The sequence below is a fragment of the Tamandua tetradactyla genome, chromosome 7, assembly GCF_023851605.1.
Source record: "Tamandua tetradactyla isolate mTamTet1 chromosome 7, mTamTet1.pri, whole genome shotgun sequence".
NCBI lineage: Eukaryota > Metazoa > Chordata > Mammalia > Pilosa > Myrmecophagidae > Tamandua > Tamandua tetradactyla.
Genome location: NC_135333.1, coordinates 112906642 through 112925566, shown reverse-complemented (window position 1 = coordinate 112925566; position 18925 = coordinate 112906642). Strand labels below are relative to the sequence as shown.

The window sequence follows — 18925 nt, the reverse complement described above, 5'->3', positions numbered from 1 at the left end:
AGCCCAGAGTCAATAGCTTCAGGGATGCTCTCATCAATATCATCCCCAACTCATCTTCCAACATTTTTGTCTGGTTACTCTAATTCAGCAACCTGGATCTCAGGCTGCTTCACAAGATCTTCTACCATAGAAGCTGCTCCAATCTTTAGCCATTGTCTTCAAATTTACATTCGGCCCTCTAGGCAAGTGACTTCACTTCATATTTTACTGAGAAAACTTAGACTACCTCATGTAAACTCCATCCATCTCAAATGGGTTTGCTTTTTCTCCCTCTTAGCTTTTCCTCTTTGTCAGGCTACAACCAAGGCTCTTCATCTTAACCCCATGACCTTATAGCCCTCTAGAGTCCCACTGCATCAGTTATGCTCAGTCTCTCCTTTCCATTCATCTCTTCCACAGGTTTCTCCTTACTACAAGCATGCTTACGTCTCTCATCTTAAAAGAAAACCTTCCCAATACTGTGCTCTCTCCCCAAAATCTGACTTTGTCCTCTTCTATTTATCTAATTTCAAGAACTGTTAATCAACCTAACTCCCTTTCCTTAACCAACTCCTTGTTCGGTAGCCTCTACATGTGGATTCCAACCCCACTATTTACTGAAACTGCCCTCATTAAGGACACCAGAGACCATGTAAGCACTAAATTCTCATCATCTTACATCTCTTTCAGTTCAGTTCAAAAGACTTTCCTGAGAGCCTACTCTGTGCTAGGTTGTACCCAAAACCCATTACCACCTCCTCCTTTTTGATGCCCCCCACTTTCAGCTCCTGTACCACTGGTCTGACTACGTCTTCCAGATCTCATCTACAGTTCGCCCAAAGAAGCCTACCCAAGTTTCTACCTTTGGCCTTCTTTTCTTCTTTTTAATGAGAACCAGTGATTTAAAGTTCACTTCTACTGTGTCCCAAAGCAAACTCACCACCCTCCATTTCAAAGTGGGCTCATACTCATTTCTTCCCTATTTCTGCTCATGGCATTGCCATCCTATCAATTTTTCAGGCTTCAAACCTCAGCATTGCCATTGATTTCTACTTCTGCCTCTACCCCCTCATTGTTACAGTCCCTAGATTAGGAATGTCAAGCCTTTCTTTTGCCCTAACTTGACAACAGCAGGGGCTCCTTCCTTCCTTACATACAATCTAACTAATCCACCCAAACACCCTCTGATCATGGCTCACCTTCTATGCATTCAGGCCTTCCATGTTCTAGTCTCAGCCTTGTTTCTAGTCTTTTCTTATTCTAGAACAAATTATACATTCGGTGGGAAGATAAAAGGAAAGACTTAAAAAAAATGGAATGATCAGCTCAAAAGAGGGAAATGTAAAAATCTTACAAGCTCACACAGAATAAACACTGTGAAAAAAAATCTAGAATATACATGTTCTGCATCTATCCCAGCAACAGAATAACTTAGTTTTAATTCCATCTCTTCCTCATGGCCTTAGCTGCTGGAGTCACCATCATCTCACATTCTTTCCTCTACCTGAATCACACTACTATTCCACAAATGTGCTAATTCTTTCTGAACACTGACTTGACTTATTTCTTCAGACTCATCAGTATTATTTCTGCTCTCCTATCAAATCTGTCATCTCCTCCTCTAAATCCCCAGAGGACTGGGCACTTATTTCTGGTTGCATTGAAATTAGCCAGATGTCTATCTTTTCTCCCACTCTTCATGCCCAAGCTCCCAGGTCAGACCTTCTTTCTCTCTAAATCTCTCATACAACAAAACACCATCTCTCACACATGGTCGTTGCTCCATAAGTGTTCAACTAATGGAATATCTTCTAAGTGCCTCCCCAGGAAAGTAATCCCTTAGGATCTCCTTGGGAGTATATAACCTTATTTAAGAGAGCTTCTGATCTGAAAGAGACCACAAAGGAATGTGTAACCAAAGTGAAAGACTTTAAGGCAGATGAAATTCTCACCAGGGCCTGGGAACAATGAGAAGGTCCAAACCAACCCGAGAATGGAAAGCTTAATCCACGAGGGGTTCTTGGAAGAGAGACATTAAGGGACATGTTGCTGACTGTTCATCTTCTTCTTTCTCCAGCAATGGAGACTGTGTTCAACCCTTTCTTTGGGAATTCCTTGACAGTGCTCTCCACTTCCAAGTGGGTTTAAAGTGCTCTGGAGTAATGCTCTAATATTCCTTTCTTTATTTCCCTCCTCTTTTCTTTGACTTCTCCTGTCCTCTGAATTCCAAAGTGAGTGAGAGAGCAAAATAAAAAAGAAAGAATAAAGGTTGGAGGAGAATATAGTCAAACATGTGTTAAGAAAGCTGAGAGGCAGGAAGGTAAAATAATTAGCATCTGATGGTATCACACCTCTTGCCCTCATCTTGTCTCAGGAACATGCTATGTTGACTTGGCCACATCTCAGGACATTTTTGACAGACTGCTCTCTGAACATAATATAGTAATCTTGAAACTTCATAGAAACAGAAATATGGAGCCAGAAGAGGTCACTGCTTAGATGTAGGATTCCAGACCTCTGACATTATCAGTATAATCTGAAGTCTGAAAATGACTAACTTGAATACAATCTTAATAAAGTAATCTGTTAACTAATATCGTTCCACCATAATATGTTAATGAGGACCCTATAGTATACCACTGAGATCAACACAGGTGGCATAAGCAGCAGATTGGAATCACCTAATTATGCCAGGTCTTGACCCAAGGGTTGGGGACAGAGTAGTGAACAACACAAAGCCCCTGTCTTCAAGACACATGTCTAATTGAGGGAGACAGACAACAAAAAAACAAATACTATATATTATTTCAAATACTGATAACTGCTATGGATAATATAACAAAGTACTGGAGTGTTTGGGGCAGGGGGTAGGTTGGAGAAGAGAGACTTTAAGTCTTTAAGTTAAAATGATCAGAGGGGACTCTGAAGCAAGGGTTTGGATTTTCTGAGTGAAATGACCATAACATGGACACTAAGGAATGGATATAGCACCAACAAACCAATAAAATCCAGTTAGTCTAACTGGATTCTGGCAGTCCAGAATAATACTGTGATCACTTGGCAAGCTATTCAACTACTCTCCTATCTATAGAGCCCTTGTCCCCCTCACCTACCTACCAACTTACCCAAATCCACCCCCTCCCATCTAATTCCCCATTCTTATTTCCAGTTATTGTCAAACTGCTCATTTGGGGCTGAATACCTGTGTGCAGGTATGTGAATATTCATTTAAAAAAACTTCTGGATTTGGAAACGACATATCAGATAAAGGTCTAGTATCCAGAATTTATAATGAGATTGTTCAACTCAACAACAAAAAGACAGCCAACCCAATTACAAAATGGGAAAAAGACTTGAACAGACACCTATCAGAAGAGGAAATACAAATGGCCAAAAGGCACATGAAGAGATGCTCAATGTCCCTGGCCATTAGAGAAATGCAAATCAAAACCACAATGAGATATCATCTCACACCCACCAGAATGGCCATTATCAACAAAACAGAAAATGACAAGTGCTGGAGAGAATGCGGTGAAAGAGGCACACTTATCCACTGTTGGTGGGAATGTCAACTGGTGCAACCACTGTGGAAGGCAGTTTGGCAGTTCCTCAAAAAGCTGAATATAGAATTGCCATACGACCCAGCAATACCATTGCTGGGAATCTACTCAAAAGAATTAAGGGCAAAAACTCAAACGGACATTTGCACACCAATGTTTACAGCAGCATTATTTACAATTGCAAAGAGATGGAAACAGCCAAAATCTCCATCAACAGACGAGTGGCTAAACAAACTGTGGTATATACACACGATGGAATATTATGCAGCTTTAAGGCAGGATAAACTTATGAAGCATGTAATAACATGGATGGACCTAGAGAACATTATGCTGAGTGAGTCTAGCCAAAAACTAAAAGACAAATACTGTATGGTCCCAATATTGTGAATTGACACTCGAGAATAAACTTGGAATATGTCATTGGTAACAGAGTTCAGCAGGAGTTAGAAACAGGGTAAGATAATGGGTAATTGGAGCTGATGGGATACAGACTGTGCAATAGGACTAGATACAAAAACTCAAAAATGGACAGCACAATAATACCTAATTGTAAAGTAATCATGTTAAAACACTGAATGAAGCTGCATCCGAGCTATAGGTTTTTGTTTTGTTTTGTTTTGTTTTGTTTTGTTCTTACTATTATTACTTTTATTTTTTTCTCTATATTAACATTCTGTATCTTTTTCAGTTATATTGCTAGTTCTTCTAAACCGATGCAAATGTACTAAGAAACGATGATCATGCATCTATTTGATGATGTTAAGAATTACTGATTGCATATGTAGAATGGTATGATTTCTAAAAAAAAAAAAAAATGGACAGCACAATACTACCTAATTGTAAAGTAATTATGTTAAAATACTTAATGAAGCTGCATCTGAGCTATAGTTGTTTTTTTTCTTATATATTTTTGTATTTTTATTTTTATTTTTTCTCTATATTATCATTTTATTTCTTTTTCTGTTGTCTTGCTATTTCTTTTTCTAAATCGATGCATATGTACTAAGAAATGATGATCATACATCTATGTGATGATATTAAGAATTACTGATTGCATATGTAGAATGGAATGATTTCTAAATGTTGTGTTAGTTAATTTTTTTTAATTAATAAAAAATATATATATAAAAAAAACTTCTGGGAAAGATACAGATTTAGTGTAATTTTTTAAAAATAAAAATGTATGCTCAAACAGACAGCAATCATTAGTGGACTGGAGTTAAATCTTTTCTAGCAGAACAGAAACCACAAGTGTAACCCAGCCTGCAGGTGTAGATTGGGTCTACCAAACCACAGTGTAGTACACCAAGCTCATTAGCACAGATGAAAAGGTGTTGTGCTCCTCTGGGCTTAGGCATTGACTCAACGTCAATAACCACAGAGGGGACTCGAACAGTAGAGCAGATGCAAGGTTTTTTTTTTTTTAACTTATAAAGATGACTAAATGGCTCTTACCTGTGTTAAAACTAATTAGAAGGCATTAAACTTATTCCAGGATTCATAAGTCGTGTAATCAGGAATAATGATCTACCAAAAAAATAGAAAAATCCATTCCTCTAACTAAAGAATGTGTACCATATTCCTCTGGGACTGACAGAGTCTAAGGAAGCACATCATGGACTACTATTGCCCTTCTTGGGTTTATCTTTGGAAAACTGTCTGATGTAGGTTTGTTTTTTCTCTTTTTTACTATTTCTATTTATAAGAAAAACAATGTTATGGTTTAATGCACCTTCTACTGATAGCATTAACTTATGCAAAAAGACCCACATTTGGAGAAAGAAGCACACTTATCCACTGTTGGTGGGAATGTAAAATGGTACAATTGCTCTGGAAGGCAGTTTGGCAGTTCCTCAGGAAGCTAAGTATAGAATTGCCATCTGATCCAGCAATCCCATTACTAGGTATATATTCAGAGGAACTGAAGGTAAGGACACAAACAGACATTTGCACACCGATGTTTATAGCAGCATTATTTATGATTGGGATTTTTGGTTTTTACCTTTTTTTTTTTAATGGAATGTTTTGGGTGTCTATAATTTTGTTCAGATGACTGCAGAACCTGGAAAAGCTGTTGCTGCTGTTGCTGCATAACATACTGCTATTGGTCTTTTTATATATATAAATATATATATATATATATATATATATATATATATATATAATTATTTGACTTTCTGGAAACTTTAGCTGTGCCGTCAACTTTGAAAAAAAATCCCAGTTGTACCATGTTGAGTTGGCATTGTACAGAAATTAACAGCCATATTGGTCTAGAAACGTTAAACTTATTTTTTTCATTTATACAGGGATAATGCTCTGTATTAAATATGTGAGGTCTTATCTACATGGGTATGATTACAGAAACTAATAAAATATTCTCTAAGTATTAAAAAAAAAGACCTACATTTAGAAAAATTTCTAATAATGTACAGAGATTGTTATCAGAAGCAGTTCTGAATATGGGATGAAGGAGTGATTTCTGTCATGTGGGGTGGAAGGCATGGAAGAAAGGCAAAGTAAGACCAAGAAATTTTTCTCCAACCATGGAACTTTGTATCATGACATGCACACTAATTTGAAACACAATATAGTTCCATCTTCCATCAAAGTGGTACAGATTTTATTAGATGTCTTCAACAGATGACAACCCCCCGAGTGCAACCACATTATGTCCTAGGGCTGCCCTTTGGAGTGAGTCAGGATGGAGCCACAGGTCACAACCAATCCTACAGCAAATCCAAATTCCCTCCTTTCATCTGCAGAGCTGCTCTAGAACTAGATGAGGACTGAGGAGTGGGGGCCATCTATCCACTATTTGCTTTAGCACTTTATAAAAAGTGTTCATACAAATAAGATTCTTGTTTTCAAAAAGATCTATGTATGGATGATCATTTCCGAACATACTATCCCCTAGTAAACTCATCATCACAGGTGGCTCTTTTACAACAAAGCAGAGAGCACATAAGGAACAGATGATGTCATCCTGAGAAGCTGCTTCTTCTGCTGTAGTTACTCAGCTGACCTCTGTGGATGGAACTCAGACCTTGGGATCCAAGAGAGCCTATCCGGGTTTATTATTCCACTCCCAGGTAGACAAGAGTATTCATTATGTGGAAAGCAAAGCTCCAGTAGGCACTCAATGGAGGTCAACTAAACTGGGAACAACAGTGCCTCAGGTGCACTGACAAGGTAGGAAAGCAACAAGGTTATCAAGACAGGGGAATGAGCAGGGGCAATACATAAAGAGATCTATATGAAGCAACGCTGGGCATTATTTTCCCTTTCAGGGTGCACATTAGAGTGGAAAGAGAAGGATCTTTACCCCAACCTCACCTGCTATTAGGCTGGATGACCCTGAGCAGTTTCCCCACATAAAACTGGGATGCTGATACCTACCTTTCTGGGTTGCTATAAAGATGAAAAAAGACAACTTATGTAAAGTGCCTTGTCCAATGCCTAATACACAAAAGGTGTTCAACAAATGTCAGCTTCCCACCTTTTCCTTCCCCAATTTTCTCCCAAATTCTGAAATCTACATCAACTCTTCTTCAATCTGATCAAAAAAGCTTGGAAATCTTGACCTTGATATTCCTAAACTCCACTGACCGCCACAAAGCCACCCACACAAATTCTCATGGTTACAGGCCCAGAGGGTGAGTCAGCCTCTATAGATCTCACTCTCCCATTCAAAGGACAAGTTTTCTCTAGGGGTTGTATAACTTTGATGAGAAAAACGTCACGGGAACAAGCAGTACAGAGAGAACATTTCACATGCTGTTTCAGTTATCAGAAAGTTGCTGTATCATAGCTTTCAACATTGCAGGGGATGCTGCAGATATTTCACAAAGGTTTTTAATGGGTTCTCATTAAAGCAAAGCTATACTGGACATGAGCTTTCCTCTAATAAAACAGAGTAGCACCACTAATCAGAAAATTATTTCCAGGTGTGAGCCCAACTGTTAAAGTTTCATGAGAAAAAGGAAAGCAGAAGGACACCAAAAACAATGGTCACGTGGGGAGCTGGGGGAGGGAAGGCAGAGAGGGAAGAAGAGCTAACTTAGCTAACCTAGACTGAACAGAAATAATACCTCTTCCTTCCTTTCCATTGCTTTTGGGTTTTTTGTATGTCTCTGTGTTTTTAAATCTTAAAGAATTTGCTCGAGATATGTACCTGCTTTCTCTCTTTTGTTAAGATGAAAACACTAGGCAGAAATGGATGTAGATGGAATGGAAGAACAAACATTGGGAATGGGATGAAAATAAAATTTTAACAGCATGGGTTAAACAGGGCTTTGTAGCCAGGCTGTGTTTTAAAAACTACTTGTATTTTTTTTCTTTCATATGTATCTTTATATTTACACTTCCAGGTCGTTTCAAGAATCAATGCACTGAACTGAGCACTTCACAGCTTCAAATACTCAAGGAACAGGTCAGTTGTTAATATTTATACTGAAATTTATAGTGCTCAAAGCACATGCTAGCAGATCCTGTCAGGTAGTTAAAGGGGGTATTATTATCTCTTTCATTTAGTAGATGAGGAAATTTCGGGAAAGAGAAATTAAGTAATTTTCCCCCCAAGCTTTTACAGCTAGGGAGAGAGTCAGGACTCAAACCAGGTCTTCTGATGGCCTCTTGCCAATTTTCCACCTCACACAGAACAGTTCTTACCTTCCAACTCTTCTTTCTCATAGTGAATGTTGAGAATTGTACTGGTCCCACCCTGATCCACCACAGCTTCTTCATCTGGTCTCTGTTTAAACAACACAAATAAGTAGCCATAGTAATATCACTATTCAATCAAACACATATTTGAGCACCTTGTGAAGGCCAGGCCCTCTGCAAGACACTTGGAGGGAAAGAAACTGGTTTACATCTATTATTTAATGGAGACCTCACAATAACTTTGAGAGGAAATATGGCAGCTATTCTCGCTCTCATTTTATAAATGAACAGTTTGAGACTCAGATAATATTAAGTAATTATTGCCCAAGGTCACAAATGTGGTAAGAGGCAGAGCTAGGATTGAACCCAGGTCTCATGACTGCCGATGCTGTATCTTGCCCAATGTATACCGCCCCCCTTCCCAAGCCACACTCCAGTTATACATCTATATAGTACATTGGCATTTTGCAAGTGCTGTCAAGCACATTGTCTCATTTGGTGTAAATCAGTCTCCTTGACCTTTCTGTAGCATCTTAGACTGCTTCCCATCCTGTCCCTCAGATCATTTTTTCTTTATCTCATTCTAAGCCTCATCTTCTCTTTTAATCATAATCCCCAAGGAAGAGCTCTCTACCCTTTGCTCCTCTCACTTGAATCTTACTATTTCAACTGTAGCCTGAAATTGTGTGGCTCAGTACTTAACAAACCACAGGGATGCTGTACCTCAAACTCCTAGTGTCTAAAACCAAACTAACCTTCCCTGTAAAACTGGTTTCCTGTGCTCATTTACTTGTTCCTGTCCATTGCACTCTCATTTCTTAGCCAACATTTGAAATTTTTAATTTATGTATTCACCCATACCGTATTTATTGAGTGCCAACCATATGCCTTCAGGGACACAGTTCCCTTTTCTTATCAAGTCCTCCTCTGCAATTTCTCTTGAATTCACTCGCATCTCTCATCCACTCTACCCCACACTCTCCAGCCCTTTAAATCATACTTGGTGTTTCCAATTCTGGAACTGCACCCACCTTCTGCCCAAAGTGCTACTCCCTCTGCCTGGAACAACTACCTTCTCCCTAAGCCCTCCTGCAACCCACCAGCTAATCTTACTCATCATCCCATAGATCTGAGTCTACTTTCTTGAAGGCTGCAGACTAGGCGAAGTCCACACATTTACAAGCCCTCACAGCACACTGCACTTCTCCTTAGTAATGAAATGCCTCTATGTTCCTTGAGAGGACCATGTCTGTCTTCTTTACCATTCTATGCCTAGTACCTTGCACAAACTTTTCACATAATAGGTGCTCAATAAATCTGGTTTAACTGAATGAATATCGTAGCACCTACCTTATCAAGACTCTTACAACTGAATTATTTAAAAAAAAAAAAAAACCCTTGATGAGTTCCCAATCAGTCTATTTTACTTTCCAAATCTGCAGCTCCGCCCAGGTTCACTGATGCCGAGGGCAGCTTGCACAACATTCCCACCTTCATGCCTCTGCTCACATTGTTTGGTCACCTAACATTCCCTTTCCCCAACTCTTCATCACACCAAATCCTGACCATCCTTCCTGAAACCTACTCAAATTTCCAGCTTACTGTTCTAAATCTACTATTCTGTATACTGAATGAAGCTGAATATGAGAATAATGGAGGAGGGCTGGGGGCACAAATGAAATCAGAAAGATAGATGATAAAGACTGAGATGGTATAATCTAGGAATGTCTAGAGTATACAATGATAATGAATAAATGTACAAATTTAAAAATGTTTTTGCATGAGGAAGAACAAAGGAATGTCATTACTTCAGGGTGTTGAAAATAGATGGTAATTAATATTTAGAAATTTTAACTTATATGTGAGACTAAAACAAAAAATGTTTATTTGGGAGACTTCCGGAGAAGATGGCGGCTTAGTAAGACGCGCGGATCTTAGTTTCTCCTCCAGGACAGCTACTAGGGGAGTAGAAACGATACAGAACAGCTCCCAAAGCCACGACAGAGATAAAAAAGACAGCGTACCCCATCCTGGAACAGCTGGCTGGCTGAGAGAACCCGCTCTGGTGAGATCGCCGAGGGGCGCGGGCTTCACTGGGTGGGGCGGCAAGCGGCCGGAGTCACTCACTTCCCCCCCCCCGGGCCGGCTGGGAGATTTGGAAAGGCGGTCCCCTCAAACCGCAGTGGATGGCGCCCACACCACGTGCGGCCCCCTGGACCAACTGAGAGAATTGGATCGGAAATCCCCAGGCTGCGGAGAACGGCGACGGGGGGGGGGGGTCTTCCAAACCCGTGACTCCCTGGGAACGTGCACTCTCCCGGGCGGGCCGCTGCCGCTGGCGCCCTCCCGCCAAGCTTGGCGCCCCAGGCCGACTAGGAAATTCGGACAGGCGCTTTCCTGGGCTGCGGCGGCCAGCGACCCTCCCCGCGTTCGGACCCCGGGCCAGCTGGCACTCTTCCAAGCCGCTTCGGCTAGCGAACCTCCTGGACAGCGAGAGTTTTCCAAAGTTAAAGGACCCACAGCACCTTTTACTGGTGGGACCCATAGACAAACGAGTGCCACGAGTGCCACCTACTGGGCAGGATAAGAAAAACAGAACCCAGAGATTTCACAGAAAAATCTTACAACCTTGTTGGGTCCGACACCCAGGGAATCTGACTAAATGCCCAGACGCCAGCAGCAGAAGATAACTGTCCACGCTCAGAAGATTGAGAATATGGCCCAGTCAAAGGAACAAACCAATAGTTCAAATGAGATACAAGAGCTGAGACAACTAATGCTGAATATACGAACAGAAATGGAAAACCTCTTCAAAAATGAAATCGATAAATTGAGGGAGGACATGAAGAGGACATGGGCTGAACATAAAGAAGAAATAGAAAAACTGAAAAAACAAATCACAGAACTTATGGAAGTGAAGGATAAAGTAGAAAAGATGGAAAAAACAATGGATACCTACAATGATAGATTTAAAGAGACAGAAGATAGAATTAGTGATTTGGAGGATGGAACACCTGAATCCCAAAAAGAAACAGAAACTATCGGGAAAAGAATGGAAAAATTTGAACAGGGTATCAGGGAACTCAAGGACAATATGAACCGCACAAATATACGTGTTGTGGGTGTCCCAGAAGGAGAAGAGAAGGGAAAAGGAGGAGAAAAACTAATGGAAGAAATTTTCACTGAAAATTTCCCAACTCTTATGAAAGACCTAAAATTACAGATCCAAGAAGTGCAGTGCACCCCAAAGAGATTAGACCCAAATAGGCGTTCTCCAAGACACTTGCTAGTTAGAATGTCAGAAGTCAAAGAGAAAGAGAGGATCTTGAAAGCAGCAAGAGAAAAACAATCCATCACATACAAGGGAAACCCAATAAGACTATGTGTAGATTTCTCAGCAGAAACCATGGAAGCTAGAAGACAGTGGGATGATATATTTAAATTACTAAAAGAGAAAAACTGCCAACCAAGACTCCTATATCCAGCAAAATTATCCTTCAAAAATGAGGGAGAAATTAAAACATTCTCAGACAAAAAGTCACTGAGAGAATTTGTGACCAAGAGACCAGCTCTGCAAGAAATACTAAAGGGAGCACTAGAGTCAGATACAAAAAGACAGAAGAGAGAGGTATGGAGAAGAGTGTAGAAAGAAGGAAAATCAGATATGATGTATATAATACAAAAGGCAAAATGTTAGAGGAAAATATTATCCAAACAGTAATAACACTAAATGTCAATGGACTGAATTCCCCAATCAAAAGACATAGATTGGCAGAATGGATTAAAAAACAGGATCCTTCTATATGCTGTCTACAGGAAACACATCTTAGACCCAAAGATAAACATAGGTTGAAAGTGAAAGGTTGGGAAAAGATATTTCATGCAAATAACAACCAGAAAAGAGCAGGAGTGGCTACACTAATATCCAACAAATTAGACTTCAAATGTAAAGCAGTTAAAAGAGACAAAGAAGGACACTTATACTAATAAAAGGAACAATTAAACAAGAAGACATAACAATCATAAATATTTACGCACCGAACCAGAATGCCCCAAAATACGTGAGGAATACACTGCAAACACTGAAAAGGGAAATAGACTCATATACCATAATAGTTGGAGACTTCAATTCACCACTCTCATCAATGGACAGAACATCTAGACAGAGGATCAATAAAGAAATAGAGAATCTGAATATTACTATAAATGAGCTAGACTTAACAGACATTTATAGGACATTACATCCCACAACAGCAGGATACACCTTTTTCTCAAGTGCTCATGGATCATTCTCAAAGATAGACCATATGCTGGGTCACAAAGCAAGTCTTAACAAATTTAAAAAGATTGAAATCATACATAACACTTTCTCGGATCATAAAGGAATGAAGTTGGAAATCAATAATAGGCGGAGTGCCAGAAAATTCACAAATACGTGGAGGCTCAACAACACACTCCTAAACAACGACTGGGTCAAAGAAGAAATTGCTAGAGAAATTAGCAAATACCTCGAGGCGAATGAAAATGAAAACACAACATATCAAAACTTATGGGACGCAGCAAAGGCAGCGCTAAGAGGGAAATTTATTGCCCAAAGTGCCTATATCAGAAAAGAAGAAAAGGCAAAAATTCAGGAATTAACTATCCATTTGGAAGAACTGGAGAAAGAACAGCAAACCAATCCCAAAGCAAGCAAAAGGAAAGAAATAACAAAGATTAGAGCAGAAATAAATGAAATTGAAAACATGAAAACAATAGAGAAAATCAATAAGGCCAGAAGTTGGTTCTATGAGAAAATCAATAAGATTGATGGGCCCTTAGCAAGGTTGACAAAAAGAAGAAGAGAGAGGATGCAAATAAATAAGATCAGAAATGGAAGAGGAGACATAACTACTGACCTCACAGAAATAAAGGAGGTAGTAACAGGATACTATGAACAACTTTACGCTAATAAATACAACAATTTAGAGGAAATGGGCGGGTTCCTGGAAGACATGAACAACCAACTTTGACTCAAGAAGACATAGATGACCTCAACAAACCAATCACAAGTAAAGAAATTGAATTAGTCATTCAAAAGCTTCCTAAAAAGAAAAGTCCAGGACCAGACGGCTTCACATCTGAATTCTATCAAACATTCCAGAAAGAATTAGTACCAACTCTCCTCAAACTCTTCAAAAAAATCGAAGCAGAGGGAAAACTACCTAACTCATTCTATGAAGCCAACATCACCCTCATACCAAAACCAGGCAAAGATATTACAAAAAAAGAAAACTACAGGCCAATCTCTCTAATGAATATAGATGCAAAAATCCTCAATAAAATTCTAGCAAATCGTATCCAACAACACATTAAAAGAATTATACATCATGACCAAGTAGGATTCATCCCAGGTATGCAAGGATGGTTCAACATAAGAAAATCAATTAATGTAATACACCATATCAACAAATCAAAGCAGAAAAATCACATGATCATCTCAATTGATGCAGAGAAGGCATTTGACAAGATTCAACATCCTTTCCTGTTGAAAACACTTCAAAGGATAGGAATACAAGGGAACTTCCTTAAAATGATAGAGGGAATATATGAAAAACCCACAGCTAATATCATCCTCAATGGGGAAAAATTGAAAACTTTCCCCCTAAGATCAGGAACAAGACAAGGATGTCCATTATCACCACTATTATTCAACATTGTGTTGGAGGTTCTAGCCAGAGCAATTAGACAAAAAAAAAGAAATACAAGGCATCAAAATAGGAAAGGAAGAAGTAAAACTATCACTGTTTGCAGACGATATGATATTATACGTCGAAAACCCGGAAAAATCCACAACAAAACTACTAGAGCTAATAAATGAGTACAGCAAAGTAGCAGGTTACAAGATCAACATTCAAAAATCTGTAGCATTTCTATACACTAGTAATGAACAAGCGGAGGGGGAAATCAAGAAACGAATCCCATTTACAATTGCAACTAAAAGAATAAAATACCTAGGAATAAATTTAACTAAAGAGACAAAAAACCTATATAAAGAAAACTACAAAAAACTGCTAAAAGAAATCACAGAAGACCTAAATACATGGAAGGGCATACTGTGTTCATGGATTGGAAGACTAAATATACCTAAATTGATTTACAGATTCAATGCAATACCAATCAAAATCCCAACAACTTATTTTTCAGAAATAGAAAAACCAATAAGCAAATTTATCTGGAAGGGCAGGGTGCCCTGAATTGCTAAAAACATCTTGAGGTAAAAAAACGAAGCTGGAGGTCTTGCACTGCCTGACTTTAAGGCATATTATGAAGCCACAGTGGTCAAAACAGCATGGTATTGGCATAAAAATAGATATATCGACCAATGGAATCGAATAGAGTGCTCAGATATAGACCCTCTCATCTATGGACATTTGATCTTTGATAAGGCAGTCAAGCCAACTCACCTGGGACAGAACAGTCTCTTCAACAAATGGTGCCTAGAGAACTGGATATCCATATGCAAAAGAATGAAAGAAGACCCATATCTCACCCCCTACACAAAAGTTAACTCAAAATGGATCAAAGATCTAAACATTAGGTCTAAGACCATAAAACAGTTAGAGGAAAATATAGGGAGATATCTTATGAATCTTACAATTGGAGGCAGTTTTATGGACCTTAAACCTAAAGCAAGAGCACTGAAGAAGGAAATAAATAAATGGGAACTCCTCAAAATTAAACACTTTTGTGCATCAAAGAACTTCATCAAGAAAGTAGAAAGACAGCCTACACAATGGGAATCAATATTTGGAAACGACATATCAGATAAATGTCTAGCATCCAGAATTTATAATGAGATTGTTCAACTCAACAACAAAAAGACAGCCAACCCAATTACAAAATGGGAAAAATACTTGAACAGACACCTCTCAGAAGAGGAAATACCATGAGACCTGAGTTGCCTATCATGAGTTGGGTGTTGTCTGACCCACCAAGCCATAAAGTTGGGCATGCACAGCAGTACTCTATTGTAAAGTGGAAATGGTATATACGAGATAGAGCCAGAGCAGGTCCTGAAGGCACAAGTAAGTTACATGAAGAAGTGGCACAAATGCCCATGGTTTCCACTCCTGCTGCCACATTACCTTCTCTTGCCCAGGCCAGAGCTATGGCCTCTTGGGGTGTTCCTTACAGTGAATTGACTGAGGAAGAGAAAACTCGGGCCTGGTTTACAGATGGTTCAGCACGATATGCAGGTACCACCCGAAAGTGGACAGCTGCAGCATTACAACCCCTTTCTGGGGTGTCCTTGAAGGACAGTGGTGAGGGGAAATCCTCCCAGTGGGCAGAACTTCGAGCAGTGCACCTGGTTGTTCATTTTGCTTGGAAGGAAAACTGGCCAGAGGTGCGTTTGTATACTAACTCAAGGGCTGTTGCTAATGGTTTGGCTGGATGGTCAGGGACTTGGAAAGACCATAATTGGAAAATTGGTGACAAAGAGGTCTGGGGAAGAAGTATGTGGATAGACCTTTCTGAGTGGGCTAAAAACATGAAGATATTTGTGTCCCATGTGAATGCACACCAGAGGGTGACTTCAGCAGAGGAAGATTTTAATAATCAAGTGGATAAGATGACCCGTTCTATGGATACCAGTCAGCCTCTTTCCCCAGCAACTCCTGTTATTGCCCAATGGGCTCATGAACAAAGTGGTCATGGTGGTAGGGATGGAGGTTATGCATGGGCTCAGCAACATGGGCTTCCACTCACCAAGGCTGACCTGGCTACAGCCACTGCTGAGTGCCCAATCTGCCAGCAGCAGAGACCCACACTCAGCCCCCGATATGGCACCATTCCCCGAGGTGACCAGCCAGCTACATGGTGGCAGGTTGATTACATTGGACCACTCCCTTCATGGAAGGGGCAGCGATTTGTTCTAACTGGAATAGACACATACTCTGGATATGGGTTTGCTTTCCCTGCACGCAATGCTTCTGCCAAAACTACTATCCGTGGGCTTACAGAATGCCTTATCCATCGTCATGGTATTCCACATAGCATTGCTTCGGATCAAGGAACACACTTCACAGCAAATGAAGTGCGGGAATGGGCACATGCTCATGGAATTCTCTGGTCTTACCATGTTCCCCATCATCCAGAAGCAGCTGGATTGATAGAACGGTGGAATGGCCTTTTGAAAACTCAATTACGGTGCCAACTAGGTGGCAAAAACTTGAAAGGCTGGGGTAATGTTCTCCAGGAAGCTGTGTATGCTCTGAATCAGCGTCCGCTGTATGGTGCTGTTTCTCCCATAGCCAGGATCCATGGGTCCAGGAACCAAGGGGTGGAAATGGGTGTGGTGCCACTCACTATTACTCCTAGTGATCCACTAGGAAAATTTTTGCTTCCTGTCCCTGCTACCCTGAGTTCTGCTGGTCTACAGGTTTTAGTTCCAAAACAGGGTGTGCTTTCTCCAGGAGAAACAACAGTGATACCACTGAACTGGAAGTTAAGATTGCCACCTGGCCACTTTGGGCTACTTATGCCTCTAGATCAACACACCAAGAAGGGGATTACATTATTGTCTGGGGTAATTGACCCTGACTATCAGAAGGAAGTAGGACTGCAACTACATAATGGAGGTAAAGAAGAGTTTTCTTGGAATATAGGAGATCCCCTGGGGCGTCTATTAGTACTGCCATGCCCTGTGATTAAAATCAATGGAAAACTGCAACAACACAATCCAGGCAGGACCACTAATGGCTCTGAGACTTCAGGAATGAAGGTTTGGGTCACCCCACCAGGCAAAGAACCATGGCCAGCTGAAGTGCTTGCTGAGGGGAAAGGGAACATGGAATGGGTAGTGGAAGAAGGTAGTGATAAATATGAACTTCGACCACGTGATCAGTTACAGAAACGAGGACTGTAATGCTGTTTTGTTTGTGTTATACTATTTAAGTTGTAAGATATCAAGTTTAAGAATGAATGTTGCCCAAGGATTTGCACCCTTTTCTGGAGAGATTTAATGTGTTTCCAGTTATATGCTGGACAGTTGAGTATTGTCAGGTAAAAGAAAAAATGTGTGCTTATTTGTTTTCATTTGGAAATTAAGTATGGTCTAAGGTGATACATATATATATATATATATATATATATATATATATATATATGCCAAGTTGACAAGGGGTGGACTGTCATGGTTAGGGACAGGTGTCAACTTGGCCAAGTTGTGGTACCTGTTCATCTGATTGGGCAAGCGCTGGCCTGTCTGTTGCAATGAGGACATTTCATAGGATTAGGTCATGATCACGTCAGCTACATCCACAGCTGATTCCATTTGTAATCAGCCAAAGGGGAGTGTCTTCTGCAATTAGTGATGCTAAATCCAATCATGGGAAGCCTTTTAAGGAGGACTCAGAGGAAACAGGTTGCATTCCTGCTTTGGCTGGTGAGCCTCTCCTGTGGAGTTCGTCCAGGCCATCCATTGGAGTCATCGGCTTCGCAGCCTGCCCTGTGGATTTTGGACTCGGCATTCCTACAGTCACGTGAGACACTTTCATAAATTTTATATTTGCAAGTGTTCCTTGTTGGTTCTGTTTCTCTAGAGAACCCTAACTAATACACATACGATGGAATATTATGCAGGTTTAAGGCAGGATAAACTTATGAAGCATGTAATAACATGGATGGACCTAGAGAACATTATGCTGAGTGAGTCTAGCCAAAAACTAAAAGACAAATACTGTATGGTCCCAATGTTGTGAATTGACACTCGAGAATAAACTTGGAATATGTCATTGGTAACAGAGTTCAGCAGGAGTTAGAAACAGGGTAAGATAATGGGTAATTGGAGCTGATGGGATACAGACTGTGCAATAGGACTAGATACAAAAACTCAAAAATGGACAGCACAATAATACCTAATTGTAAAGTAATCATGTTAAAACACTGAATGAAGCTGCATCCGAGCTATAGGTTTTTGTTTTGTTTTGTTTTGTTTTGTTTTGTTCTTACTATTATTACTTTTATTTTTTTTCTCTATATTAACATTCTATATCTTTTTCGGTTATATTGCTAGTTCTTCTAAATCGATGCAAATGTACTAAGAAACGATGATCATGCATCTATGTGATGATGTTAAGAATTACTGATTGCATATGTAGAATGGTATGATTTCTAAAAAAAAAAAAAATGGACAGCACAATACTACCTAATTGTAATGTAATTATGTTAAAATACTGAATGAAGCTGCATCTTGAGCTATAGTTGTTTTTTTTATGTATTTTTGTATTTTTTATTTTTATTTTTATTTTTTCTTTATATTATCATTTTATTTCTTTTTCTGTTGTCTTGCTATTTCTTTTTCTAAATTGATGCGTATGTACTAAGAAATGATGATCATACATCTATGTGATGATATTAAGAATTACTGATTGCATATGTAGAATGGAATGATTTCTAAATGTGTTAGTTAATTTTTTTAATTAATAAAAAATGTTTATTTGGTACAAAACTTGTATTTTGATTAGTGCATTTCCTAATATAACTTATGTGGACAGCTTAATCGAACACCACAAGTACATGGAAAATTGAGTAGGGCATAAGATTTTGTAGGTTTGTCAAGAGTGATGCCCCAATAAATCCCAGAGTGATTTGAACAGTGAGTAAAAAAGTATTTGCAAAGTCCCCTTGGGGGAATGGTGAGAAAGGGGGAAAATTCATCTTCTCCAAGAGGAAAATTCTTG

The 18925-nt window shown here is 39.6% G+C and overlaps 1 protein-coding gene across 3 annotated transcripts in view; it reads right to left on the bottom strand.

Moving 5' to 3' along the window:
• The window catches only part of SLC4A8 (solute carrier family 4 member 8), a 90961-nt gene that overhangs the window by 58447 nt on the left and 13589 nt on the right, over positions 1 to 18925 (bottom strand). For all 3 annotated transcript variants that reach the window (XM_077110720.1, XM_077110719.1, XM_077110721.1), the window contains exon 2: positions 8208 to 8289. In XM_077110720.1, coding sequence (XP_076966835.1) covers positions 8208 to 8289 — 82 coding nt within the window. The remainder of the gene's footprint in view (positions 1 to 8207; positions 8290 to 18925) is intronic.